A 23311-nucleotide genomic window follows, 5' to 3' on the forward strand; every position below is an offset into this window, starting at 1 on the left:
TCAATTTGATGCATTTTTGCTGAATAGAAGTATTAAGTGTTATTGCATTAGTGAATAAAATGGCACATAAACAAAACAAACTGTGACTGATCCCTTTACATGTCAGTCAAGCTGCTCTTCCTGTCTAAGTGGGCGGCTCTTGACCAAAATATGGAGTATAAATATACAGTATGAATAACACCTAATCATGTCTGATAAGACAAAAAAAACCCTCATAACAAGAAGTATGAGAAATTAATAATAAAAATATTTTATGGAATGTAACAGTATTTGTTACCTAGAAAGTCCCAAATGAAGACGTTCTTGAAAAGGCGCGGAGACTTGAATCCATGCTGGAATACCTGCTCTAATGCCCAGACTAAACCATACTCTCCACACAAAAGCAACGTGAGGCTTCCTCTCTACAAGAGAAGAAAGATCATCAATATGTGCTGATTTCATCCACATTTCTCCTTTCCACTGTTTGTGTCCCTTTACCTCTTTTTCTGGCTTATGGAAGTGTTTGACGATCCCATTGATCGCCTCTCCCACTCCTTCCTGGATCTGGCCTGTGTTTAATTCTAGAGGGCACACAATGGGAAACATGCTTGAGACAACAAATATCCTCCAGCAATAAGTGCAGTTATAAAATCTATAAGCTGTGACTTTTGACTTTTATGAAATTTTCAAGTACACACTTGGTTTGCTGTTTGGCGAAATGGTGACAAATCTTCGCATCATCCCGGGGGATTGCTGCATTGGAGGAGTCCGGCACATTCTTTCTTCGTTCTCCGTGTTAGTCACCAATTCGCCCACCAGTATCCTCTCCAAGCTGCCATCATCCACTCCTTTACCCAGCCATCGGCCGCACGGAAACCTACACAACAACAGTCAGTTGAGGGACTAATAATGAATAATGTGATTATGGTGCTACTAAAATCTTGGCACTCACTTGTAAGTGTGCCCTGTGATCCCATTGCGGACCATCACGCACTCCACTAGCCACTTAGCATACAGTCCTGAGTTATCATGGCCCATCTGTATGGTGGTCAGCTTCCCCAGGTTCTGGCACTGTGCGAAGTACAAACAGAATTATGCAACAAACCTCGACCAAACAGATTACCAAAACACAAAGTCACCTTGGGGTTTTTAATAGTCGATATCTAGCATGGTGCCCAAGAATACAGCAAAATGTAAAGTGAAACTTTACTTTATCGCTTTTTAATGTATTATTTTTTTTTCTTATTTTTCTTAATATTACTTATATAAATGTTTTATCTATTATCTTGTGTATGTATGTATGTATGCATGGTATGTATTTATGTTAGTATGTATGTATGCATGTACAGTATGTATGTACTGTATGTATGTACAAAGTATGAACTTATGCAAGTATGTATGTATGCATGTTTGTTTGTTTGTTTGTATGTATGTATGTATACATGTATGTATGTATGTTTTGTATATATATATATATATATATATATATATATATATGTATGTTTGTATGCATGATGGATGCATGTATGTATGTATGCATGCATTTATGTTTTATGTGTTTATGCATGTATCTATGTATGTATGTATTTATTTATTTATGCATGCATATGCATGTATGTATGTATGTATCCAGAGCTCCTGAAAACCACAACAAATTCCTTGTGTGTTTGTGCACACTTGGCGAATAAAGCTCATTCTGATTCTGAAACGGGGGTAATGTGCAAAAGAACGTAGGTGTGTCATAAAAGAACGTAGGTGTGTCACCTCAAACGTAATCTCCAGAGTGTTTTTGGGGACCTGCAGGATCCCAGTCTCAGCTAGTTCCCCTGAGACGCACACCCAGGGGTTGGCCGTAAACATGGAGCCACCTAGTTTCTTACTGGGAATGATGACCACATGGTAGGGTATCACTGTGAACAACAAGGACACGACAAAGAGAAGTTTATTTGATACAAGATTTAATATAATAAATATACATGGTTGAATTTGGCTAGTGATGCAATAGCAACACCATGAATAAAACAGTGATTTGATGCACATTTTATTAGGCCACATTCATTTAACATGTTTGTTAATTGCAAATTTGAGTGTTAAGACACGAAAATACCTCAGAAATTTCAATTATTTATATTAATATGAAATGTATAATTATAATAATACATATTTTTGTATTAATTAGTATGTAAGATATGCTGCTGCATAAATAGACATTCATAAATCCCATATCAGATCTAGGCAGGTGGAGCTGGGTGAGGAGGAGGGTTTCAGGGTTTAAAACCATTAAGGTTTTGCAGCTGAGAGTAACAATTAGGGATGAGAGTTAAAAAAAATAATATATATATATATATATATATATATATATATACATACACAGTAAATTACTCTATTACTCAGCCCTAATTGTTACTCTCAAGTGCAAAAAGCTTAATGATGTACTGTGTGTGCAATTCGAGATTGATGCCTCTTACTAATTGTGGTGAAGACATTGGTAAAGCAGAAGTAGTCCACAGCGTTGAAAGAGAGGAGATGGTAGAGGAACTGCTCCTTTTCATCATCACAGCGCAAGAAAGCATATCGCTTATAGAGTTTCCTTCAAATAAATACAACCAAACATGGTAAATCATACAGCTTTAAAGGAAACGGAGATAAAAGTTAAGTGCATGTTTAAAGAACCTGAATAAAATGAGTTCAAATGCATTTCAGGTCATTTCACCACAAAGAATGTGGAAAAGCCACTACAGATCAAGGCCCATTAATAATAAAAAAATTAAAAAAAACACTTCATTTTTAATGGAGCCTTATTCTTTGCTGTGCTACATCTCTTACGTCTGATATCCAAGTGTTCGTCTACAGTACATCTGATTTATGACAGTGCCTTCTACGTCACTTAAGAACTAGTCGATGGGTCTTACTTGGTGAGCTCATGGTCAGACAGCAGTTGTTTCAGGTGCCGGGACAGCAGTTTCTTCTCCATGGAGAGACGCACCCATGCCCTGGCCTTCCCAACATCTGTCTTGATCTCACTGATGTTCTGGATGTGCCTGAAAAAGGACAGATAACAGATATCACATACTGATAACAGGACTTTCAATTTACACTAGAGTTATGTAAACGAGTTACAGTCCTAACAAGATGTTCTATATGCTATCTATAGAAGATCTATATTGTTAAAAGCGCTATATAAATAAAGGTGATTCTTGACTTAAATACTCTGAGCGAAAGGGTATTTTATTCTTAGAATGGTTTCCGAATCCCTAAATGGTTTTCAAATTCCAATTAACTGGATTTTGTCAACAAAAATTCACCAAACAACGGTAAATGTGACCGCACAAGTGATGTCTCTATAAGAATCAAGAGAGCTCTTGCCGTTCACAGCACTGAACCCAATGCATTCTTGCGGTGCAATGGGAGTTCGCCAGCTTTTCAGGAGAGAAAATGGGGGCAGGAGAAATGTCTCAGACTCCCTAGAGCATCAGCCAGCCGCTATCATGCATGCCACGTCCAGACACATTCTCTTCCACTCCACCTCTAGCAGTCAACACTGTCTGACCTTCCATTACATAAATGCATTATAGCGTTCAGTGCTGCCCTCCAGACTCTAAAAACCTCACAATTACAGTCTGCTAAAGCCAGATTTTTTAAGTAGACCTGCAGCCATAATATTAATGCACTAAACAATGTCATTGCCTTGCGATATTATGCTGACATCAGGAAAAAAATGTACCACATAGGTAATCATTTTATGATAATACTGTGTTGTTAACACCAATTAACCATTTCTGTTGAACGCATTGTCAATAGGAGATGCTGACATGGCTGAAGAGAGTGATGTTATGCCAAGGCTTTCATGCACTGGCACAGTTCAGCTCAGCCGGGGGTCTGGTGTTAATTAGGCTGGAAGTAATGTGGCGACAAGAAACGTCTCAGTGCTTTCTTCACGTGACGTTTTTAATAAAAACGATATAAAAAATTCAGTTTCAGTTCATAAATTGATTTAACTGTTGAACTGTAAAAATAAATAAATAAATGTGATCCCATATTTGATCTTTGGTTTCAGGGTATATTTTCATATTGTCGGACTATCAATTTCATTCTTGTAAGGAATATTATGTTTTTTTTTGTTGTAATAAACAAAAAATCTTTAGACACAACACAGGTTTATTCTGATAAACCTGACACAAAACTTTAGACACAAAACAGGTTTATTCTGACATGCAAATTGTCACTTTAAATGGCTGATGTAGTAATGAGAGTTCAGTTGATGGACATCCTTTCCTTTATTTGTTGCATTGTTGCTTTCTTTTGTTTTTATTTAACATGCCCATATTATGCTCTTTTACAAGTTCATAATTGTATTGTTGGGGTCTGCTAAAATATATTTACATGATTTGATGTTCAAAAAACATAGTTTTTTACATACTGCACATTGCTGTATATTTCAAACCAAAACCACTCATAACCTATGGCCAGAACCAAAAACTAAGAGTACATGCAAAGCACTCCATCTTCTCTGTGTTGTGTGATTGCTTTGCTCTATACTATAATGGTTTAATTCTCACCTCATGTCCTGGATCAAGGAGACTTTGAGAGGCGGCATTGCACAGCTAGCATCCGACTTCCGTCTCTCTGTGTCATGAATGATACCTGAGACACAAAACAGGGAGAATATGCTGAAAAATCAAATATAACAAAAGCTATTCAGCATGTTTTCAATGAAAGCCAACTACCTAAGCACTGCACTGGCTTTCTGTTCCAAACCCTAGCGAGCTGCCGACCTGGAAAGCATTTTGGTTGTTCCACCAGCAAAAAAATATATATCTAGGCAGCAATGCATATATCCCAGAATGCACTGCACCAAAATCAGTGAACGTAAAATAAAAACACTTATATTGTAGTTAATAATAAAAATGTACTAATAAAAAGTTCTGGCGTTTGTGTGTTTTATGCTTTATAAAATGCATTGTTATTTTATTATTATGTATATACTATTATAGTATTTATTAATGTTTTAATTATCTTTTATTTTTACATCTTCAGTGTTCATTTTAAAATTTTGTGTAACACCAAGAACGCTAAGAACGTTCAAACTCAATTTGAGCAAACGTGTGTAATCTATGACAAAGATTGTTTCAGTATGTATTTTTAATAAAGATAAAATGGTGTAATATTCACGAATTTGATTATCTACATATCCATTTGGTTGCGAGTGCAGTCCGCTTGCAAAGAGACTCCGCCCACACAAGCTTCTGATTGGCTGAGATTTTTTATTTATTTTGTCACGTCTCGTCGTCATGTCGCGTCTGGAGTAAACAGACATCGCTGGAATCACATTGCTTCTGGTTAAGATGCGGTGTAAGTATAATTCTTATACGTTTATTTTTTTAAATAATTCTACTTAGTTTTAGTAATTTTAGTCCTTCAACTTATTTATATGCCAAGTAGGGATGGCCCGATACCGATACTGGCATCGGGTCGATACTGTCCTCATATACTCGTACTCGTACTCATAAAAATTCGCCGATACCACGCCCCGATACCACGTACATTTTGCGAAACGAAACTGGCCGCCGCGAGTGCTTTGTCGAGGTGAACTGAGGCATAGGGACGTGCACTCCCAACGCAAAAGAGTGCGGCGCGGCACTAGATCTGATGGCCGAGCGCGAGCGCGGGCGCGGGCGGTAATGCACTCACTCTGTGTGTGCGGGTTCCGGGAGAATAAAACGATTCGCGGGACTCCCGGAAACTAGAAATATCTATGAATACAACATATTAAAACTAATAGATTTTCATTCATCTGTTGCAGAAAAGCAAGAAGAACAACTAAAACAAAATAGAAACGATTTACAGGCCAGAGTTTCTATTCATAACATGTTTGCAGCGTTGAGCGATGTAGCCAATCACAGACATGTGTGTTGATTTCTTGTACGCAATGGCTAATCAGAAGCATTTAAGATAGACTCCCCTCACTGCTCAAAACTTTTTTGTTCAGTGCTGAATTCTGTATGCTGGCAAATCCTCTAATTATAACAAACAAAGTGTGGATATATTGAAAGATTCATTGTGCAGTCAGCTTCATTGATAATAACAGATGTGTGAGATCGCGATGAACTGTCAGCTTTTTAGGAATTAGACTATTAAGGGAGCGCACTTTGGGCGCATTCAGTCATGTCAGACCATGCACGCAGTAACTGCTTGCTTTTATGTTAAATTAACAGTGGTTTGTGTGTTAATACATTTATTATTTTACTCATTATTATTTATTTTTAGACTTGTTAAAACAAGCAGAGAAGAAAATAAAAACAGTCTTCTAACCTGTGTTCTAAAATAGTCTTCTGTCTTTTCTGGGAGCCTATAGTTACTTTTGCGGTAGAAATATCGGTATCGGTACTCGATATCAGCAAGTACACAAATGTAAATACTCGTACTCGTATCGGTTTGAAAAAAAATGGTATCGGGCCATCCCTAATGCCAAGTCATCATTTCTTATATTTATATTTTATTTCAACTATGTTTCAATTAACAAAAACTGTTCACACCAAGAATGAAAACTTTAAAGATAACAACAACTACATTAGCATCCACGCCAACACACGATAACGTTTTGTCTGCCGCTCAAGTCAGGTGGATTCTGATTGGCTGTCAATGTTTGATATTATTCGGCAGCTAGAAAAAAAAACGGTCTGAAAGTGATTCCAATGATATCATTCCTATATGCTGTTATCTTGGTAGTTGTGGTGTGGACTTTCCTATTCTCACAAAATTAGAATGATTATCAGTTAACAATAACAACACTGACAGAATCGGTGCGTTCACGTCATGTCGTAATTACAGGATTACACCTTGTAAAAAAAGAATTCACGTCGGCGTAGAAGTCTTAAATACAACTTGTAAACTGGGAATTTTATAAGCTTTCCGACTTGTACTCCGACGGTGTGCCAACTGACACTGCAGATTCATATTGGCGTTGATAAGTGTTGTTATAAAACGGCACGGGTCTCGTAATTACGTTAATCACAATATGGCATGAATGGAGTGTACGTCAAGTTGTTGAGCTTGTTGAGCAAGTTGTTGAGCAACATGAGCTAAATGTAACATCAAAGTTGGAATCACCATGTTAGCCGAGTTTTTGTGCGGTCCACGTGAGTGAGAGACCAGCATATAAAATCAGTCACTTATGAGGTTATATTTTGGTTCGCATGTTGCCTCAGAAGATGATGCCTATGTAGTCAGGTATTAATTTTGTTTGTTTTAATTAAATTGTTTAATAACAGGTTTAAATTTTGTTTGTGTGACTGTATGCAATTGCTTTTGTTGCATCTATGCTGGTAAGCACTTTGGTCAACGGCAGTTGTTTTACATGCGCTGTAGAAATAAAATGTGCATTGTATTGTACTGTAGTCAGGTAGAGGCATGGAACAGAGTTAAAATGTGCAAAATTATCGCATCACATTAAAAGTATTTTACCAGGAGGGCCGAGGCCTGCTGGAGTAGCGTCTTTCTTCTCTTTACTCTCTTGATAATGTAAGAGGTGCGACCACAAGGCGGATTTTCCCTGAAAAACACACAGAGCAGGACCAGGTCAAACAATCCGACTACATTACTACTTCCATAACGGTATTCGTAGAGTTGGTGTACGCAGTCGATTTACCTGCTTGACCTGCAGACCGTGGCTCCAGATTCTTTCCAGTAGATCACACAAGCTAGCGATGAGCGTGTTCTCCTCCACGCCAGTGATGCTAACCTCGCCGTGTCCCAGCTCCACCGCTTCCCGTCCCATCTTCTCCACCAGCATGCGCTTCGTCTGAGCCACAGATCAAATCAGGTTAGTTATAGTTAACATCCTTGAATTATCTGGATCCCAGAGATGAATATCAATACCAGGTTTATTACATCAACATGTAAAGCTGAGTCTATTACCAAACTAGGGCTGCACGATAAATCGCAATGAAAACGCATGTGATTTGGCAAATGCTGCGATTATTTTATGCGCAGCTTGTCTGTTCAGCACGGCTGATCATTAGTAAATGCTGCTCCATCTGAACGCCAGAGGGCGTCTCACACACACGCCAAATATGCCCCGCCGCAGAAGTACGATAACACACATCATTCAATGAAATACCTATCGCTGTAGGATGTGACGGTGAGGATATTTTCCCACCGGTTAATTGACGTGTTTCAACACCGGTAATACCGGTATCACCGGCGGGGGCTTTTAAATCGCAAACATAAAACGCGCGAGTTTGCACCGCCATGCATAATGGTGGTCGTGCGGAGCAGCACTGTTTTGTTATTGTGCCCTGAATTCGCGCTAATTTAAAAACGAACCAATTTTTTTTTCATCGCTTATAAAAAGCTGCTGCGGCAGTGTGCACTTCACTTTCACTTTTAAATTAGCGTCAATTCATCCTTCGCAGGGAGTTTGATTATCATGTGATCTGACCAATCAAAATCCACCATTTCTGTCCGACAAAGCAGTCAGGAGAGTTGGTAGATTAATGTCGGTGGATTTGAACTTGGCTTTAACTGAGGCAATCTGTCACGACACATTAAAGAGCCACAAAACGGTAGGCCTATTTATTGTTTAATTTTCTTTGACTGACCAAATTTGAAAGTTAAGACTTTGTTTCATATTAAATATTACCTGCTCGGTCCTGTCTGTCAGTGTCCTCTATTTTTCACTGCTTGAGAACATGGGTTGAATCCGAAATCCGTGTCTGAGTGAGAAATTTACTCTCTTACGCTCTTTTATTAACTATCTATTATCTATTTACGCTCTTTGATTAACATTAATGGCACTTTAGGACCAGCAGCTGCAGACAGAGACGCGATCTGACACACGTCCCTTTTTTTTTTTTTTTTTACAAATCTCTACGTTCATTTAAGACTTTATTTAAATAATTTAAGACTGCTCTTATGAGGACACTCGACAAAACGGACATTTTGGCATAATCTGTGTGTTATGGTTTGTTCAAGCCTGAAAGAGTACTCCATACTGTTGGCGTCTTTTCTGTGGGTTGTGTGTGTGTGTGTGTGTGTGTGTGTGTGTGTGTGTGTGTGTGTGTGTGTGTGTGTGTGTGTGTGTGTGTGTGCAATAGGCAGGACTTAACGTATACTGTGTAATTGCATTAAATATTTTTAACGCTTTAAACTTTTCTTTTTTTTTGCGGTGCCGCAGTGGGCAAGTGATGAAACCAGTGTTGCGACTGAACATTATGTAACATCGTAGCAAGCCTACTATAGCTGAATAAACAGAAGATTGAAACGCTTTGATTGGTTAAACATGACTAATAAACACACGAATGCCTTATTCTGTGTAAGAAGCCACATCATCTCACAGAAGGATGCTCATCTGTCGTTATGAAGTGAGTTCGGAGTAAAAGCATGAAAGATGTTCATAAATGCTTCTCATGTTTTGAAAGATGTTTGACTCGTGTTGCTTTTTCTACTGCACGTTAAAAGTGACTCAAACCGACAGTGCTTTCAGATGGAGCAGCGTTTACAGAGCGATGTAAAAAATAAAATAAAATAAAAAAAATCGCATCCTTTGCAATTTCATAATCGCAATAAGCCAAATCGGTTTAAGTGCGATTTTATGTAAATTGCGATTAATTGTGCAGCCCTATACCAAACCTAAACGAAGATAAAAACACGTACCTTATTTCTGCACTCCTTTAACAGTCCCTCTACAAACTTCCAGTTGGTCTGTGCAATGACTGAAGGCGACAGGTTGGAGAGTTTGGGCTGGCGGAGAGTGGTGCCAAGGTTCCTGGCCTCCTGGATGTATTTCTGCAATGGCAATATCAAAAAAGTTACATGACGCCCAACAAAAGACTTTCATGTAGTCTGTGGCTTTTGAGCTACTTCAAATTTAGAGCTAAACAGCTCAATACCCCAAAGTCCACTGGGCTAAACCAAGTCTGTTGCACACATCCTGAAAAGTAAAGACAAAACATTTCGATCGCCCCCTGGTCACAGTATAGATCATAAACCCCGCCCACTACATGTAATCAAATGGGACGTGAGTCAAAATGAAAATATCCAACACTTTTTTCCAAAGACGTTTTCTGTCATTTTAAGTTGTTCTTATCATCCTGACTCATTTTCATGCGTTCATTTTTACTAATAAGTTTGATATTAGTTAGTTATTTGATGCTATAAAAAAGGGCATAACATCATGGCTACAAATCACGTCATCGGCGCACAATGTCAGCTGCCATTTCTGGGATATTTTGACTTTATTTTTCTAGAGTGGAAGGAAGTGGAGACACATCATACATTATTTTTTAATTTTTTTACAGATGATGGGCTGAACGCAATGTTGAGCACAGGTGGTTTACAATATACAGAACACCTGTAACTAACCATTTACATTTTAACTTGGTTTTGTCTTAAATTAATCAAATTTCATTTAAATAACAGCTTTCTAATTCTCATGAAGAAATTTCCGGGCTATATTTCACCCCCAAATCAAATTATAAAAATAAATAAATAAATAAAATAATTAAATAAATCAAACAAATAATAATAAAAAACAATAAAATAAAATAAAAACAAAATGATAAAAAAAACATACATGTACATACATGAATGAAACCTATTTTAGGACCATACTTTTTTACAATTTTTTATCGTGTCATTTTTTTCTTCATGACAATTAAAGGAACACACTTCTTCTATGGGGCACAAAAAGAGAAATTAGAAGAATATTTGATAAAATTACAATAAATGGCGACTGGCACTGTTAAGTCCACAAAGGATGCAAAAAACAAAACAATAAAAGTGTCCTAAAAAGTGCACCATAACTCAAGTATACATCAATGCAACTGTGTATTATTCAAAATGTTCTCTTTTTGCGTTCCAGGGAAGAAATTCATAAAATCTCATTTGCAGTACAGTAATGAGAATGATGTTTTTTTTTACATTACAGTAGGCTACTAACAACAGGGGAAGAGGATTTCAATGCATTTAACTGTCATGGAAAAAAATTGGGCTTATTAATAGTCTTCATTTTCTATGAAAATTATTATTTCTAATTTCTTTTGTTTGATTTTGGGGCAACATACAACCCGGACATTTTTTTCCTGCAATACATTGTAAAATACTTGCACATCTGGGCTGATTTAAGATTTCATGTGTAATTTAGCAAAGTGTGACAAAAGCAGGAAGCTACAGAGACTGATGGGGAAGTGGGCTCAAGCTTTCAAGACGACGAGGTCATTGAGGAATGTCAAAGTGGGCACAAATTGGGATTCACAGCCTGATCTCTCATCTATCACATACCACATCCACCTTGACGGACTTTAGACAGGGCCTGAAGGACTGCGAGAACCAGTAGAAGTCCAGAGCCAGCTGAAGCTGAAGCTCTGAAAACAGACACTCCGCATGCTGAGAGTGTGTGTATGTGCGTGCATATGTGTATGTGCGTGTGTATGTGTTAATGAGTGTGTATGTGCGTGTGAGTGCATGTTTGAGTATGTGTGTGCGTGTGCATGTGTGCATGGATGTGTGTGTGTGTATACATGTGTGTGCGCGCGTAAGTGTATGTTTGTGTATGTGTGCACGTGTGTATATGTGGGTGTGTATGTGCATGTTTGTGTATGTGTGTGCAGTGCATGCGTATGTGTATATTTGTGTGTGTGTGTGTGTGTGGGAAAGACAGGAGAGACAGACAAGTGTGAATAAAGAGGGGTGAAGAAGACATCCAGGAAGAGAAAGTTAACGAAAAAAACAAACAAACAAAAAAAACACATTAATCATGCTATTAAAGGAATATTATAAGATAATGGACAATAAAATAGCAGAACGCATAAAGAAAAATAAAGAATGGGAGAAAAACATTCAAAAACGAATTAGTAAAACATGCACAGAACTAACAAACGTATACACTACCAGTTCAAAATGTAGACACAGATACTCATTCTTTACTATTAGTATAAAAAGTAGAAATTGGAAATAATAAAAAACAATTAAATAACAAAAATAGAAATGTGGGAATTATGTAGTGATCAAAAATATTGTACGGTATAAAATCATTAATATTGTACACCCAAAAATGTAGCACTTAAAGACTTCAGATATGTGCTGAATATATATATACATACACACACACACACACATATATACATATATAAACACTCGCCCGCCCGACCGCCCACCCACACCCACACTCACACACACACACACACACACACACACACACACTCACTCACACACACACACACACACACACACACACACACACACACACACACACACACACACACACACACACACACACACTCACCCACACTCACACACACACACACACACACACACACTCACACACCCACACTCACACACCCACACTCACACACACACTCTCACACACACACACACACACACACACACACACACACACACACACACACACACACACACACACACACAGACACACACACACACACACACACACACACACACACACACACACACACTCACCCACACACACTCACCCACACACACAGACACTCATTGTGACCGTACCTCTCTCTGGTCATTGTCCAGATAGAGATGTTCAGTGTGCTGTTTCTGTCTGTCTCTCCTCCTCCACTGTGCTGGTGCACTGCGCTTCGCCCATCTAACACACCACAACAACAGCAACAAAGTTATTAAAACTATAAAACTCAAACAACAGGCCTCCACAGTTTGCACTTGGCTTATGAGAAAGAATCTCAATGCTTGATCTACGCAAACAAGACACCTTGTTGGAGTCGCATCCTTGTTGATCGTGAAGCAAACTTAATATCAACTACAGCTGAGGCAATACAGCTAAAACAATATTTTTAAGCCATTCCTAAGTTATTTAATATCTGTCTAAATATTTTGGCTCTGAATGGCTTTCGAGTTGCTACAAATCATCATTTCAAAAAAAATCGGTCCTTGTTGTCCAGCAGATTTAAAGTGCCTGTAGAAGCGAATCATTAAGCATTGCTATGACTTCTACCAAGTATCATCATGCAGTCCAGTAATTCCTCTTTGAAATAGTTTATTTCTTCCTCATGGTTTTGTACGGCATAAACACAGCCGCCAGCACATTTACATTCCTGTTGAAAACTGGTCCTGCTGCCATTCCAGATACTAGTTAAATATGTCACCACAGGGGGGCGCCAATACTGCAATATTATAATTCAGTAGAAATAAAACAATATATACACAAAATACAAAAGTTATAGATATTTAAGATATTTATCATAATTATTTTATAAATAAGTTAATTCAGAGCAAAAATTAAAAAATAAAAATGAAACATTAAAGTGGCCATAACAGTGCCTCATCATACTATTTTAAAGGTTCATAATTTCAGTCTCCTACAATAGGTTTACATGCATCAAAGGTAACAAATAAAAACCTTTTATTTTCTTATAATATCCATTGCAGCATCACATCTTTTCTCACAGTCCTTTCTCATTTGCTGATGCTGATCCACGCTGTGCCTAAGCTTAAGTGTGTAGAGCTGGGCGGTATACCGGTTCATACCGAATACCGATGTTTATTCTTGTTATGATATGAATTTTTAATATACCGCAAATTTGACACTGTTTGAGAGGGTCTTTTCACTGCATTGTACGGATGCACAGCTGTAAGAGTTACTAAGCATAACGGTGAAGATGGATAGGTTAGACTATAACTGATACTAGCTGTCAAATTATATTACAGTGTATATATGTATTATATATGTACATATGTACGTATTCCCATATATAGGTTCACAATATCAACGCAGCCTTTAGGAAAATCTATTTGTGGTTGGCAATTAGCATTGACATCGTTGAATAAACATGAGCACTGCACGTTTCAAAGTCAAAGTTTTTATTATATGAATGTATCTGAAGTGAACTGACGGTCTTTAGAAAAGTTTCCATGTTTTTTCAATTGAATCTTTCTTTATCTTTATCTTTTCGCTCCTAAAGCGCCTCTTTGTAAATAGCCTTGCAAACCTGTATTAATACGAGTGTGGATTTTTTCTACGATATTCACTCGGGACAGTAAAAAAAGTCAATCAACCGCAGCATTTCCTCTCTCAAACAGTAGAAACTGTGGTTAACACCCAGTCATGCTTGAAAAAAAAACGGTGTAATTTTGGTATAATACCGCCCAGCACTGCTTTCCCTACACCCATACTTTTTTTTCTACTTTCACTACACCCAGTCATGCTTGATTTTTTTATTTTATATATATATAATTTTGAAAAATACCGCCCAGCACTGCTTGTGTGTATTTAAGTGATCTCTCAATACATCTAGGAAAAGATTCCTTCTCACTTGTTGCTGGTGGGTCCAGTGGAGAGCACATCAGACTGTAGGCGGGGGAAAAAGCCCGGCTCGTAGCGGCCCTGGCCGATCTTCATGTCCAGCAGATGGGGGTGCAGAGCCGTGTGGTCGATCTTACACAGTCGCATCTCAATGGCCTTTTCTGAAGTGACACACATCACAGATGAATCACCTCTTTAATCACGGAGACACAACACCCACACGGTGGGAGGAAAGTGAGCTAGTGATGTGGTCCAATGAAAGAGACAGTTAAGCCACTGATGTGAACCCACACGCCACGCTCGAAATATCTCTTACACAACACAATCTATCAGCCATTAGAGATGCTACAGCAAGAGCTGAGAACTATTTCACATATAATATGCAAATATATACATGTATATTTCATTTAACTTATAGTTCACCCAAACAAGAAAATTCTGTCATCATTTACTCACCCTAAAAATTGTTCCAAACCTGCTTGAGTTTCTTTCTTGGTAACCAAACAGTTGCTGTTCCCCATAGACTTCCATAGTATAGAAAACATAGATATAGAAGTCAATGGGGACTAGAAATTCTTCACTTTAACCCACATTCTTCAATAAATACTAGAAGAAAGAAATCCATACAGGTTTCGAACAACATGAGGGTTAGTAAATGATTTTTGGGTGAACTATCCCTAAAACAATTATTAAAAAACTTTTGCAAAGTACTTCTTATCAAGCACCACCAATGAATGAAATAAATGAAATGCAATAAAATAACTTTCCAATCAGCTCTATGATGATCATGAATGAGAGGCTTTAAAATAGTTTAATTGCACAAACATCTTTTAAATCAATCATTATTCACGTTAATAATAAATACAATTTCCATTTGGCTCCATTTACATTTTCATCAGCAGAGCTAATGGAAGACATATGAATGCACAAATGCGCTTGATCTAAAAATCCTATCCATAATGCATTGCAGGAAGTGGATTTCAGCGTGAATCGAGCTGCCTATGGATTACAGGCTAAAACTTACAGATTTCCTTTTTAGTGATGAATCTTGAGGATTCAATCAATTCAGAGTGCAGTATAGTATCCCAATTCTGGGGAAAAAGTCTGAAAATAAGATATAAACACCTTTTTCTTGCAATTGCGAGTGTGTGTGTGTATATATATCTTATATATATATCTTGCAATTCTGACTTTTTTCTCAAAATTGTGAGATATAAACTAGCAATTGCGAGTTATAAAGTCCGATTTGCAAGATATAAACTCACAGTTGTTAGAGAGAAAAAAAGTCAGATTTGTGAGATAAAACGTTGCAATTTGATTTTTTTATTCCATGGCTGAAACAAGCTTCCATACTAAATATGTACCTGTAATATGCATAATTAATAAACAATACAATTCTAAATTTGACTTTATTTAAAGTATGAAACAGACCTTTTCTTCTGTATATTTTGACATACAAAATTAATAAATTATTGAAATTAGCTTTGGGAAGTGAAGTTATCAGTTGCTACAAATATGCAAGGATAAAAAGATAGGCAATTCATTTTTAGGGACAATGCTATTATTATAACAACATTTTCCTGAATTATGGAAGCTTGTTTCCGTCATAAAAAAATAAAAAAAGTGAATTGCAACCTTTTATCTCACATATTTATAAGTCTATCGTTTTCTCACAGAAAAACGAGTTTCTCACAATTCTCAATACATATAAACTCGCAATTCAAGCTTTTTTTCCTCACAATTCTCAGAAAAAAAGTCAAGATGTAAATTTGCAATTTTGAGAAGAAAAAGTCAGCTATGTCTATATCTGGCAATTTACCTTTTATTCCTCTCAGAATGATGCGATGTAAAACTCACAATTACCTTTTTTGTATTTCTTATTCCATAACTGAAACAAGCTACCATACTAAATATATATAATTTATGAATAAAATTCAAACTTTTATTTGATTTAAAGTTGCGCTTAAACAGAAGAGTCGACATATTTTCTTCTGTCTATTCAGTCGTGCAACCAATATTGACGGATTATTGAAAAACAAAAACAACATTCGAGTTTAAGTAACTTAAGAGTCTAAGAGAAGTCTGTTGTTTTTACCGTTCACAATAAGATCTATATTGCAAGCATTTACAAAATAAATCTGGTGAATTTGAATATTGTAACATTTTATATAAAATAATGCAAAATACAGTTTCATGGCCATTAAAAGAAAACATTCATGCCAGGTAAATTTAAATGATAAAAAGTGTATACCCTGCACTATTCTCTCACCTGCTTCATCAATATTGGTGCATTTCTGGTACATGGAGGTCCGCAGGGTGGGCGTCCTGACATTTAACATGCGGATCTTGTCAACACGGGAATCAAACACTCGCAGTGTGTGCTCTTTGTCCTCGTCATCGTGGCAGAGGATCTTGCAGTCGATGAAAGAGGCAAACATCTGCGTCTCCAGGAAGCGGGAAAGGAATGGCAGGTACGGTTCTGGCTGATCCGACAGGAAGGAAGCCTGCGGTGGGGAAAGTTTAGGAAAAGTCCATGAAGCTGCTGTAAGCTGAAAGGAGTATCAGCATTCAAAACATCCAACACTTCTTGATCAGTTACTCTAAACTTACTTTAGAATAAATAAAGCAGTAACTGATGTCATCGAACCACCAGCCTGAATAATACGATTTCATTGTGATTATCAAAACGTATTAGCACAACGAACGCTCATTATAAAATGAACGTTATTAAAGGTGCTCTAAGCGATCACTTCTTGTTGACGTTTAAAGTATTGTCCAACAAAACGGTGGCTAGCTCGACCCTCCCTCCTCCTCATCCGCGCACTAACCCCCCAAACCCCGCCCCCAAACCCTTCTTGTCTGTTATTGGCTGGAACAGTTTGTTATGTTTCGTGGTGCGGGTTAGCCCAGTTTGTTTTTGTTGCCGTTTTTGGAGCCTGGGGTGTCTGCAGAGACCGCGTTTTTTTACAGTGTGTTCAGGGGACAGGCAGCTAGCGGATAGTGAGGAGATGTTTGCTGTGTGTTGCACATAAACTTAAATGAAAAACAATTAGTTTGTATTATCATTATTCACTATTTTATTAATTTTCAGAGACACCGAAAAAATTAAGTTGTGATCATGAGAAAACAATTATTTTATGTTGAGATCAAGAGAAAACTATTTTACGTTGAAATCATGAGGAAAACTATCATTTTGTTAAATCAAGTTAAGAAAAATGTAGAAAAAAGAAAAAAAATTATAATAATTGACATCTCATTCATTCATTTAGCTGACGCTTTTATCCAAAGCGACTTACAATTGCTATATTTCAGAGGTCGCACGCCTCTCGAGCAACTAGGGGTTAAGTGTCTCGCTCAGGGACACATCGGTGTCTCACAGTGGATTCGAACCCGGGTCTCTCACACCAAAGGCATGTGTCTTATCCACTGCGCCAGTGGAAATCAGTTTTATCTTTTTCCTAAACTTTAAATTTTATTAATCGAAAAGCATGTCTAAACAATTAAATTCATAAAACTTTAACAATAAAACTTCTTTGTCAGTTACTTCAAGTTACTAAAAGTTGGTTGTTGTCAAGATGGTCAGAGCTTGTTGATCACCTCGAACCAGCAATAAACCACCGTGAATTTTAATAAATGAGTAGTGAAATGCAACCTTGTCGAAGTTCTGCATCTGGTCTCGGTTGCTGAACCAGGACTCTTTGTCTTGGCTGGGCTGAATGACGAACACCTCATAGTCCGAGAACATCTGCGTGAAGCGGTTGGCGAAGACCTCTCGCACACGAATGTTCAACTGATGCTTTTTCATCTCATCTTCATCACACTGCACTTTTAAATCCTTATTGGTGCCCGTGTCCTCCTTCACATCCAACTGTCAAGAAAGAAAAACAAAACACTTATAAACAGTCACAGACCAGAAGGACAAAAATATTAAAAAATTCACGCTGTTTTAAAGTCGACATAAAAAGGAATTTGCAATAGTCTTTTCTTCCCTATTGTGACGTATATCTGAGTAAAATGGCTTCTCGAACAATAAAAAACGTAGGGATTCTGCTGTACGTGTTCATGTAATTTTAAGAAATCGTGGTTTTGGAGACGCTCCGAAGGGAGGGTGGGACCTCATGCTTTCAAAGCTAGCTCACTATTGTTAGCCTCTCCGAATAATTACCTACCCTGCCTTTAATTTGTTGCTTCGTTAGCATTTACATATCTGTATATGTACAATTTGTAATGATGCCACTTAATTGGTGGAAACTTTGGTTTGAACACAATGTCATCTTAATATCAGCATTAAAAAAAATTAACAAAAGACAAAAATCACCACTCTACATGTTTCAAATGCTAAATTACACACATTTACCAGGAAGAATACTGAAGTCGCAATGTAACGGAAGTAGCGACAGATCTTTTCATGAGTGATCAGGATTATTGAAAAAGACAAAAATGTGGGGCGGGACTTGGTTTTATGCATCGATTGCTGATTGGATGGAGGCAGATCTCAATTGTAACTGAACTGTAAGAAAAGTGCGGGATTTAAAGCAAACTAAATGATTGGAAAAAATCGGTCATACATCACCAGAGAGAACTCTGACTTTTCACCAGAAGATACAACTGTTGAAATTTACAAGCTTAAAAAAAAAATGCAGAATGAAACATGCATGAGGAAGCGTTCAATAAGAATAACAAGCGTTTAAAAAACTGAATTTCCATTTCATGCCCACTTTAAAAGTACAGGAAGGGGTTAACAGAGAGCTGGAAGAAGAGAGTGTGACAATGTGAGAGCAAATATCAGCACAGCTTTTTGGAGTTGATCTGAGTTATCTGTTCTCCATAGAAACACCCTGAAAAGGGAGCAGGGAGTGCTGGGAACGGAAGTCTGCAAATCTGCTTTGATTTACGAGGCAAACGAGGCTCGTTCCCGGGAGAATATATCCATACAGAGCAAGTGGCAATACACAGAGAGCAAGAAAAGCAAACAAGTGCCTGACAGCTCACTCTAAACATGGGAATCACTGAATATCAAGTCAGGATAATGGAATTGAACTAGTGCAGCTTTAAAGATGTGACAAACTCTCTAGGAGCTATATTAGGAGTAAGGGGTCAATCGCAGTCTTTGGAAAGACTGTGTCCTTAAGCTGCTTAATGTCATCAACAGAGACCTCAAGCTTTCTGACAATCAGAACAGAGCGTGCTCAGTCTTAACCGCCATTTATTCATCTTTTCATTGCCCACACAATAATTATAATTATTGCCCGCACTGAAAAGATAGGCTATGTCTTCCACAAAGCAGCTGTCATCACTGCTGAAGTCATTGTTCGGTTTCAAAAAAGGATTTATTGAATTCAAGGCAAATCCCCAGAGAAACCAGATGAACACAGGAGCGAGGAAAACTCTTTTGTCAGAATTTACAGCATCAAGAAATGAATGTGGAATATAGTTTGGTCTAAATACAATTTGTTATTGTTATTGTTGTTTTATGAAATCGAAAACAAAAAGTTATTACGTAGTTCCGTCAATTGGTTTATCTGAGATAACGCAATGAAACAAGCCAACTTGTGCGAACATAATTTTTGGCCAAAAAAACACAAAAAAAACAATACTATAATGTTGTAGTCAATGTATACTTTTTTCTATGCATTTTTTTTTTTGTTGAAATTTTGTTTTCTCTGAGGGCTTTTTGTGAAAGCACTTGGTGCTTGAATTTGCCTTGAATTCACCAACTCCGTAGTCCGTAGTGAACGCGCCTATAGAGAGAGTAGCCTATTTCTTTTCGTTTATAATTGTTTCGTTTAAAGACATTTCAAGCTTTCTTTATAGATATATTTCTCATGTCTGTGAGGCATATACTGAGTTTCGGTTAATTTGTGATGAGATGCGCTCCAGTTCACGTGCAATCCAAGTGACCGCGCCTCCATGTCATGACTCATGATTATATTGTCTGCTATTTGCTTCTTATTTATTAAATCCAGGCAATTGGTTGATGAAAAAAATATTAAAATTAAGATACAATTTATACAAAACGAAATTCACTTTAAAGAAAGGCTTTCTACAAAACAAAACTTAATGAAGTGGCCAAAATCATATCTGAGCATGTCTCCCGATATATTGCGCATCCTATCTTAGCCTATGTTCACTTTTCATAATAAACACGGATGGGAAAAAAATAACATTATTATTTTTTTACAAATATGAAACTAAATGCACTTAGTTAATGGCTACAACACGTAGCCTAATAGTAGGCCTGAATATTGTTATTACTTTTATCAAGTTCGGCACGAATTACTATTAGCCTAAATGTGTTACTAAATGATTTTAATGTATTTTTAACATTGTTGTATTTAAGGACAGTATTTGTGTGTTATTTTTAAATTATTTGTTTTATGTGGTGGACAATATTGGAACGTGACATTGGAAATATTTATTTTATTTTTACTATTTAATTTATTTTACTATTTATTTTGTTTGGCTTTTATTTATTTCATGCAGTTGCACTTATTTAATTTATATTAATTTATAGTATGAGTCCCTGATTATATGTTGCATGTTCTCTTGTTGTTGTTTTTTTAGACAAAAAATGGATGGATTTATAGCATTTTGAAAAAATACAATTAAATTTGAATTTATCATCAACAATATTGTTGTTTGATTTAATAATAATTTGTCATGATGGTGATGGTCTCGATCTCCAGAGAAGTGTCTCCTCTTTGCCGTCTTCCGTGTGTCCATGGCGTAAAATGAGGGTGTGGGGGAAGCGGATACTTGAATATATAGGGGCGTGTTATTCTAATGACGATCGTTTTCAGCCGCGGCATTTATCAAGGGCAGGTATTGCGTACACCTGGATTTCAAAGGTACGCACCGCTTCATAAATCAGGCGGTGAGAGGAGTGTAAGCATAATCTTACGCCAACATATACGCCCGTTTCTACGCAAGAATGATAAATGAGGGCCAATAAGCGCACTTTAAAGAACCATAACAAACCTTTAAGGAACTATAATTAACACAGTTTCAGTCAGTTCTGTGCCCTCGTTCTCATGCTCACCTTCTCCAGACTGACTCCAGTCCTCTTGACCAGCGCTTGCAGACGAGCTATGGTTTGGTTTTCTCTCAGCAAGTACGAGTTGAGCGGTGAGCCGGCCAGGTTGCCGTTGCGCTTGTCTGAGGCCGTGTCACCTGACCGGAAGCCCCTGAGCTTGCCCTGGCCCTCGCTCCATTGTGGGTTTGCCTCCGGAGACATGCCGAACGCCAGCAGAACCTCCGAGATCTCCTGGATGAACTCCAGCTTGTTGGGGAACTGAGGCAGGTCCTCGGGTAGCTCGATGAAGTGGTTGTCAATATCGACAAAACACAGGTTGGCCTGAAGAGAACGAGAGTCATTTCATTGCAAGCATTGATCTATGGCTTTAGGTAATGGAGAAATTTCTGAAAGAGGATTTCTTAGGCTCCGTTTACACCTGGTATTAAGATGTGTTTTGTTTATCAGATCACAAGTAGACGAGGGTTTACACCTGGTGTTTTAATCTCTTTTGTCCACTTTTGACCACTTTTGTACTGATTTTTTCGAGGGGAGGGTCAATGGGCGGGTAAATGTATGGGCTTTTTCAGATATTTTAATCTAATGGACGAACTAAAGGTGATGATACACAGGGCAATTTTTTGAACAATGTTGCCGTCAACGGGCAACCAGATGAGACACAGGGCCCACGACCGATCTAAATTATCCAGATAGAAATGTATTGCCCATTTTCAATGGGAAAGTGCCCAAGCAACAATCACTCGGCAAGATTGCCCAGCAACATTGCTCAAAAAGTTGCCCTGTATATCATCACCTTAAGTTAGACAACAGAAAAACCTACGGAGAGCTTCAGCTTTAGTTTCTGCTCTGACAGCCGTAAGACCAGCCGAACACTGTGAGTGTGTGTTAGAAATCAGGAATGGTGGGAGAACATTGTGTTTGGTACGTTTTTCATCTTCAAATCAAACTTGAGACTTCAGCCGCCAAAGTTTAAATCCCGTCTGGCTAGAGCTCTTCCCATAATGTTCACGCATTAGATCAGTAGATGGAGAGAAGACGGTCTTTTGTGGCGGTTTGAACACATTCGATCACATGAGCGTTTACACTACGAAAGCAATCCGGTCGAATGTGTTTTCCACTAACTCTGGAAGAGCTTGAAAGTGGACAAGCTCAAAACGCTGTACACCTGTATTTAGTGTCGTCCAGTTGTGGTCCGATCGGGCAAAACGCATCTCAATACCAGGTGTAAACAGAGCCTTAAAGATAATGGACAATGTAGTGACGTTTACTTCCATTTCTGTCCACTAGACAAGAGAGCTTTGGACAAACTTACAATCCAAAGATACTCAGTTGAGAATTATATACCAAACAACTGCTAAATTTGGATAAGTTTATACATTTAAATACAGGTACAAATACAAAAGCACATCACCTGAAAAGTACCAAATAATACTATGTTTGGTACTTTTTTGGTACAATGGTCAAAAATTTAGAACAGTTCAGATTTTTTTTTATGTTTTTAAAAATATCTTATGCTCACCTAGGCTTCAATTATTTGATAAAAAAAAATCCAGTAAAAACAATAATATTGTGAAGTATTATTACAATTTAAAAGAACCATTTTCCAATGTAATTTATTCCTGTGGTCAAAGCTGAATTTTCAGCATCATTACTCCAGTCTTCAGTGTCACATGATCCTTCAGAAATCATTCTAATAGGTCACAGTAGGTTTTTAACAGGGCACATCGCAGTAACACACCAGAGAGTTTGTGTTCCCTGCAGGTTTGCGCCACAGATTTATTTCATAAGCATTAAAAGAAGCGTCAATGTGACCGACCTACGTTTGATATTAGATTTGCTTTGACAGAAGCGTTCTTTTTACTGCTGCTTTTCAAGTAAGATCAAGGAAAGATTAGATATCTCATCAGTCAGCCAGGTCACAGAGACTGTTTTACTACAAAAGGTTTTACAAATGTTGTTTCAGTCACATCTCAGTACGGAGAAGAAGAGGGGTTTTACGGGGACATATA

General features: G+C 37.6%; 1 protein-coding gene across 4 annotated transcripts in view; it reads right to left on the reverse strand.

Moving 5' to 3' along the window:
- Window positions 1–23311, reverse strand: part of dennd5a (DENN/MADD domain containing 5A) — a 63219-nt gene that overhangs the window by 4985 nt on the left and 34923 nt on the right. For 2 of the 4 annotated variants that reach the window (XM_077201668.1, XM_077201669.1), the window contains 17 exons: window positions 21309–21623; window positions 17922–18137; window positions 16539–16773; window positions 14280–14430; window positions 12502–12595; window positions 11260–11364; window positions 9634–9765; window positions 7628–7780; window positions 7444–7531; window positions 4539–4623; window positions 2892–3020; window positions 2448–2569; window positions 1744–1889; window positions 932–1050; window positions 678–856; window positions 478–560; window positions 278–401 (listed from right to left, as the gene is read on the reverse strand). In XM_077201668.1, coding sequence (XP_077057783.1) covers window positions 278–401; window positions 478–560; window positions 678–856; window positions 932–1050; window positions 1744–1889; window positions 2448–2569; window positions 2892–3020; window positions 4539–4623; window positions 7444–7531; window positions 7628–7780; window positions 9634–9765; window positions 11260–11364; window positions 12502–12595; window positions 14280–14430; window positions 16539–16773; window positions 17922–18137; window positions 21309–21623 — 2476 coding nt within the window. The remainder of the gene's footprint in view (window positions 1–277; window positions 402–477; window positions 561–677; window positions 857–931; window positions 1051–1743; window positions 1890–2447; window positions 2570–2891; window positions 3021–4538; window positions 4624–7443; window positions 7532–7627; window positions 7781–9633; window positions 9766–11259; window positions 11365–12501; window positions 12596–14279; window positions 14431–16538; window positions 16774–17921; window positions 18138–21308; window positions 21624–23311) is intronic. The other 2 variants (XM_077201671.1, XM_077201670.1) reach the window with 1 other exon arrangement.

This window comes from Siphateles boraxobius, unplaced genomic scaffold, assembly GCF_051911475.1.
Source record: "Siphateles boraxobius isolate OS27281-9 unplaced genomic scaffold, OSU_SipBor_1 48, whole genome shotgun sequence".
Classification (NCBI taxonomy): domain Eukaryota; kingdom Metazoa; phylum Chordata; class Actinopteri; order Cypriniformes; family Leuciscidae; genus Siphateles; species Siphateles boraxobius.